The following is a 5724-nucleotide window of genomic DNA, read 5'->3' as shown; positions in this document are numbered from 1 at the left end:
TGCCAAATGCATACATGAGTATATAATGGGATCAAGTAGATACCATCTAATTTTCAAATTAGTGTGGGTGAAAAACTATGGTTTAGCCTATTTTGCACTAGTCAAGAAGGATGCAATCGAGGAGGAAGATTGCCTCGAAGGAATAAATTAGGAAAAACGATTGAACTAGGTTGGGTATATCTCGGACATAATGCCCGTTGTGTCAGATATACGTATGGACATATATGGTAGGCAAAATGAGCACCCTATGCGCCTAAAGATTAGAAATCAATGGAGGTGGTCTCAACACTTTAAAAATGAAGATTAGAAATGAATGGAAAGTTTAGGAGGTGGTCTCAACACTTTAAAAAATATGTGCAAACTTTACAATTGAAGGAGTCAAAGAATTCTTAGATTAGTTATAAACACTTACAAATTATAAGATTAGTCATAAACGCTTCTTAGATTAGTTATAAATTCACTTACAATTGATTAGATTAGTTATAAACGCTTCTTAGATTAGTTATAAACACTTCCAAATGATTCAAATTAGCAATTAAAGAGAGATGGAGGTTTTTCACCATTTGGGTGGAAAGCTTTTTTTGGGGTGTTTCCAATCTTTATTTTTAGACAGGGTGCTTTTTGAAAAGAAAAGAGCGCGCTGTTTCTCGCGCGCGGGTATTTTCTGCTGATTCTCCGATCTTTTTGGCCTGTCGTGCAGCTGACACGAACGCTTGCAACTCAAGAGAAGAGAAGCAGCCAGCGCTATTAGAATTCGGATTAGGCCTTGCTTTTTCCGGTTTAGAGGTGCAGAATCCCCTAATTAACTGCCCTAGGTCTTGCTTTTTTCGATCTTCCCGACGTGGGTTTGCAGGTGCGTCATCCCCTTAACCACCCTAATCTGTTGTGCTTAAGCCCATCATGGAACGCTTCGGTTCGATCATGAAGAACGTCGGGACTAGCTCGCTAACCATGTCGTTGAAGTTCGCCCTTCTACCCATCGCTAAGGTTCTGGTCATGTGTGGCCTTGGATTCCTGCTGACCACTCGCCGCATCGGCATCCTCTCCCCAAGCGGAAACAAACTGCTAAGCAATGTCTTAACCTTGCCCACCCTTCCCTATTTCATGTATTTCTTTCAACAGTTTATTGCCCTAAAACCTTCTTTTCTCTCTAATTTGATTTGTTAATCCTCTTTTTTTTACAGCTCGTTTTTGCATTGTTCCTGCCTTGCCTTATATTCACTGAGATGGGTGCGGCCATCACACTCCAAAAGATGCTGCAATGGTAGCTTTTCTTGATTTTTTACCCCCTTTTTTTGTCATTATTGAATGATTTCTCTACAGTGAATGAAAAGCTCCAATTATTGAAAATTTTCTCTAAATTATATAGTAGGCATGACCATTGCATGCTCTTTATTTAGTAATCAAGCCATGCAGTCTTAATTGGATTCATACAAATAGGAGCATGATTTTGGTACACAATTGTGAAAAGACGACTTGTGCATGCAGGTGGTTCATCCCTGTCAATGTGGTTGTGTCATCTGTGATTGGTTGCACCATAGGCTGCATTGTGGTGCTCATTGTGCGGCCACCGCGAGAATTCATCAAGTTTACCATAGTCATGGTTGGCATAGGTAAAGAACATTTGAGTCAGGATACTTTTGATTTTTAGATGCTTCATAAGTATTTGGAATTCAACTACATACATTCATGCATGCAAAAAACACCACATGGATACGTATATACATACATGCATGCATACATACCTATGTATGTGACGCTATGTAGGTATGTATGTATATACACATACCTTTTCTCCATGGTTGCATATTTCATTGTAAGAGGCACAATAACAGCATCAATATGTTTTGAAAAAAATCAACACTAATATGAAGTTTTCATGTGTTAGGGAACATTGGAAACATACCTCTTGTGCTCATAAGTGCCATGTGCCGTGACAAAGGCAATCCTTTCGGAGACTCAGTCACCTGCAACGAGGATGGGGTGGCATACATATCCTTTGGGCAGTGGGTATGTTTCCATGATTCAGCCCTACGTTTCTATTACTATTAATCATGTTGCGAACCAGACACCCAACTTGTCTCTTGTGACCATGGTTTTTTTGCAGGTGGGAGCAGTAATAGTTTATACTTTTGTTTTTCATATGCTCTCTCCTTCTGAGGATTTGGGTTGTGGCAATGGGTTTCCTGACACCAAGAGCCACTCCTCTCTCATTGTTCCACTAGTGCATGATGAGGAAAATCCAGCTAAGGATAGCAGTTCCGCTCTCGAAAAGACGCCATGGTGGAAGACAAAGGTTTGTGTAGTCCATCCTGTGGAATCCTACCATTTGCGGGTGTATCATCAGGAACTAGTGTGGCCACCTAACCCAATTGATGCCTGTCAATGCATCAATTAGTAGTAGGTGCATTTTGATAGCTTATTAAGCTTTATATAATGCTTTGACTGATGATGCTGTTGAAAAAAAATAGCCCCGTGGAAGACAGAACAGATTACACCCTATAAATAGATGAGAATGATGTGGATCATTGTGGTGAACTATTCGCATAAATGCCTCTATGCTGCCTTTATAAAACGTGAAGGCAGTATTTGATTGATGTCAAAATCCCAACCTGTTATCATGTGTATTCCTCTATACATAGTTCCATAGACTCCCGGATGGTCTCTAATTATGAGACATCAGGAGTGGCAAGTTCTATCACCAGAACATCATGGCCAATGCTGTTTGTTTCATTCCATCATAGTTCATATCATACTAATGTACTGCACATACTTATTAGTACATTAGTACATAGTATGTACTATGTAGTATGTGCATTCAAGTTTTCAGCCTTCAACTTTCAAGTGTCAAGTTTCAGCCTTCAAGTTTAAACTTTCAACTGTCAAATTGTCAGTATTTTTAATTCTTAAGGCCACGTATGAAACTCCGCTAGGAGCTGAATCATACTTTATCATACTCCACCAGGAGCTGAATCTTACTTTATATAGCAGGCCACCTACGAAACTCCACTAGGAGCTGAATCAAACTTTATCATACCTATCATTCTCCCTGGCATATGGCAGTATGAAATGTATGATTGGAACTATGGGCTCCATTGCCCACAGGCAGCCCACCCCTGTTGTTGAGAGGTAGGAAGTGTGTGCATGTGTATCCACACAAGTTGTGCATGTGCAGGGAGGGATTCATGTGCATTTGAATGTGTTTTGTGCGTGCGCACGTGTGTGTGTGTGTGTGTGTGTGTGTGTGTGCGCGCAGGGAGACTGCTTGTTGCAGCCTGCAGGTATACTAATTGATTTAATGTTTGCACTTCAGGTAGCTCAAGCTGTTCAAGCTGGGAAAGGACTGCGGTATAAAGACATATTCCAGCCTCCAGTGGCAGCTTCGGTGAGAGCTAGCTTTATTTGTGCCAATTCCTTTAAGAACTCTATGTTAAATATACATTAAGCCAGTTCTATGTGTTAGCAGATACTAGCACTGATTGTCGGAGCAACTCCCTTCTTGAAGAACCTGCTTCTTACAGATGATGCGCCACTGTCCTTCCTAACAGATAGTCTGAGCATCTTTGGGTAAGAGATTCATCCTTGTGTGTTCTCATTCTGCATGAATTCCATGCAAGATATTTGTGGTTTCACATTCTTGTTCTTACTTCTTTTGCAGGGAGGCTATGATACCCTGTATAATGCTAGCACTAGGAGGGAACCTGGAGGGAGGTGAATACCCTACTTGCAAGAAATTTTTAAGCTATTTATGTTTGCATTTGAAGCTTTAACATGTATTTTGCAATGTGCTGCAGGCCCGGGGAGTTCCAAGCTTGGTCTCCGTACGACGATTGCAATCACGTTCACACGGTTGCTCATAATACCCCCAATGGGCATTGCTGTGGTGTTTCTGGCCGACAAGCTAGGGTTTCTTCCTGCAGACAATCAGCTGTTTCGATTTGTTCTCCTCTTACAGCACACAATGCCAACATCCATCCTTGCAGGTCCATAACTATCTTGTTTTTGTGGTGTTGTGTGCATGTTTTGCCTCAGAGTTATGCATAATAAGGCTGGTTAGGGGGATGTGGCTTTCGTAGATCAGACACCAGCTGATATATGTGAATGGAAGGCATTTTTTTCTGACACTTGTCTTTACTTGAATTCAGGGGTCGTGGCGGCTTTAAGAGGAGTGGCAGAGAAAGAAGCCTCTGCCATTCTTTTCTGGGAGCACATATTTGCCATTGTATCCATTGCTGTGTGGCTTACTGTGCATCTAAATTTCCTATTCTAAACATGTGCACGCAACCTCTTTGGCCAACTGCCCCTCTTCACTTGTATAAAGGCAATGTTGGGAAGAGAAATTCACTCATTTTGATCATCATCATCACAACTTACTCGATTTATAGAGAGTAGCTCAATTTTCCATAATTAATTCATGAGCCTCTCACCTACCTCCAATGTATCTGTTGTAAATATGCGGCATTCATATCACCACAATTGTAAATCTACAATGCTCTTGGCATATTATTGTCTAGAAATGAAAGAGAAGGCAATTTGGCCATGTAAATCTAAGGATTTGGCGTTCCTGAGTGAGGCTCTCTTTTTTTTTGGGGGTTTTTTTGGGGTCTTCAAAGGAAGGAGAAGGCAATTCTACCATATGAACTTGCGGAATCGTACAGCAAGATCTATGATGCTCTAAGCATTATAGTGTCAATTGAGCTCTGAGTTTTTGTCTACAAAATGGAAGAGGCTATTCTCAGTAGATTTTTTTGCTTGGGCAGCCCCAAAAGCACAAGTAGGTGGGCATTCTCCCTTGCAATCTTTTCTCTGTCGACTTTGGTCGCATAAACCTTGAAGGGTTCTTGGGATAGTCTCCTACAGACGCTAAAAAACTATTACTCTTCTTCTTCTAGCGCTGCTTCATGCGATCTGCTCTGTCTCTCTCTCTAGCGCTGTAAAGCAGATGTACAGTCGAGACGGGGCAGCGTAGCACGCAAAAGCCCAGCGATTGAGGATCTGTGCGGCAGCCGTGGTCGTGGAAGAAGGCGATGCTCCCCAAGACTTGATGTGTGACCCGGACGTATATATGCCCAAATCAACTGCTCTTCAGGGACACCCGAATGCTTCATTAATTAGTTTATCCTTTTATTGGGTCGTCTATGTTTTTGTAAAATTATATATACTGGTACTCAACCAGCTCGTTGCTGCAGTATGTAAAAAACATTAAGAAGCGACATGGGAGAATGGAAGTCGGAATACAAAGGGTCAATCGAATCGAAAGGATTGAGAATGGAAGTCGAATACAAAGGGTCGATCGAAGGGATTTTTTCTCTTATTTTTTAGAAATCCAGGATTTCTTTTTTCTCTCTCCACACGCCGGGCAGCAAGAATGGGTGGTTGTTGAAGCTGCGTGCGTTGTAGGCAGCACCACACGCCGGGCAGCAAGAATGGGTGGTTGTTGAAGCCGCGTGCGTTGTAGGCAGCACCAGATGCTTGGTCCACCGAAAGCGCGCTTGGGTAGCTGGGGTAACTACCCTCGCCGAATACGCCGGTGCAGGCACTGGTTGCCTCGAAACCGACAACGGCATCGTCGTCACACTCGGGTAGTAGCTGGAGCTGAAGGGGTTGGTAACGGTGCCCACTAGTAGCGTGGCTAGGTTGATAACCATGCCGTTTGTGGTTGCCTCGTCGCTCGGCGTCAGTAAAGGTTGGCCCAGTGGAAACTTCGGCATAGCGAAAGGCTAG

At 42.5% G+C, this 5724-nt stretch overlaps 1 protein-coding gene across 1 annotated transcript; it reads left to right on the top strand.

Annotated features, from left to right (window-relative positions):
• Window positions 1-716: 716 nt before the first annotated feature.
• Window positions 717-4522, top strand: LOC147610632 (protein PIN-LIKES 6-like). The gene is made up of 11 exons (XM_086786178.1): window positions 717-786; window positions 895-1074; window positions 1185-1264; window positions 1489-1613; window positions 1889-2010; window positions 2108-2296; window positions 3314-3385; window positions 3467-3567; window positions 3659-3711; window positions 3795-3983; window positions 4146-4522. Exons 2-11 carry the CDS (start codon window positions 901-903, stop codon window positions 4268-4270), a joined length of 1230 nt encoding a protein of 409 aa, XP_086642304.1. The 5' UTR covers window positions 717-786; window positions 895-900; the 3' UTR covers window positions 4271-4522.
• Window positions 4523-5724: the final 1202 nt, after the last annotated feature.

Source organism: Cibotium barometz, chromosome 49, assembly GCF_041138505.1.
Source record: "Cibotium barometz isolate CiBa-2024 chromosome 49, ASM4113850v1, whole genome shotgun sequence".
Taxonomy (NCBI): Eukaryota; Viridiplantae; Streptophyta; class Polypodiopsida; order Cyatheales; family Cibotiaceae; genus Cibotium; species Cibotium barometz.
Note: the sequence above shows the minus strand (reverse complement) of the source record. Positions and strands in the feature narration are given on the sequence as shown.

Excerpts from the sequence above, each read along its gene's own strand:
- LOC147610632 (XM_086786178.1), top strand. The coding sequence starts at position 901 with ATGGAACGCTTCGGTTCGATCATGAAGAACGTCGGGACTAGCTCGCTA. Across the intron at positions 1,075-1,184 it reads GAAACAAACTGCTAAGCAAT|CTCGTTTTTGCATTGTTCCT; the intron begins GTCTTAACCTTG and ends TTTTTTTTACAG. Across the intron at positions 3,984-4,145 it reads GCCAACATCCATCCTTGCAG|GGGTCGTGGCGGCTTTAAGA; the intron begins GTCCATAACTAT and ends ACTTGAATTCAG.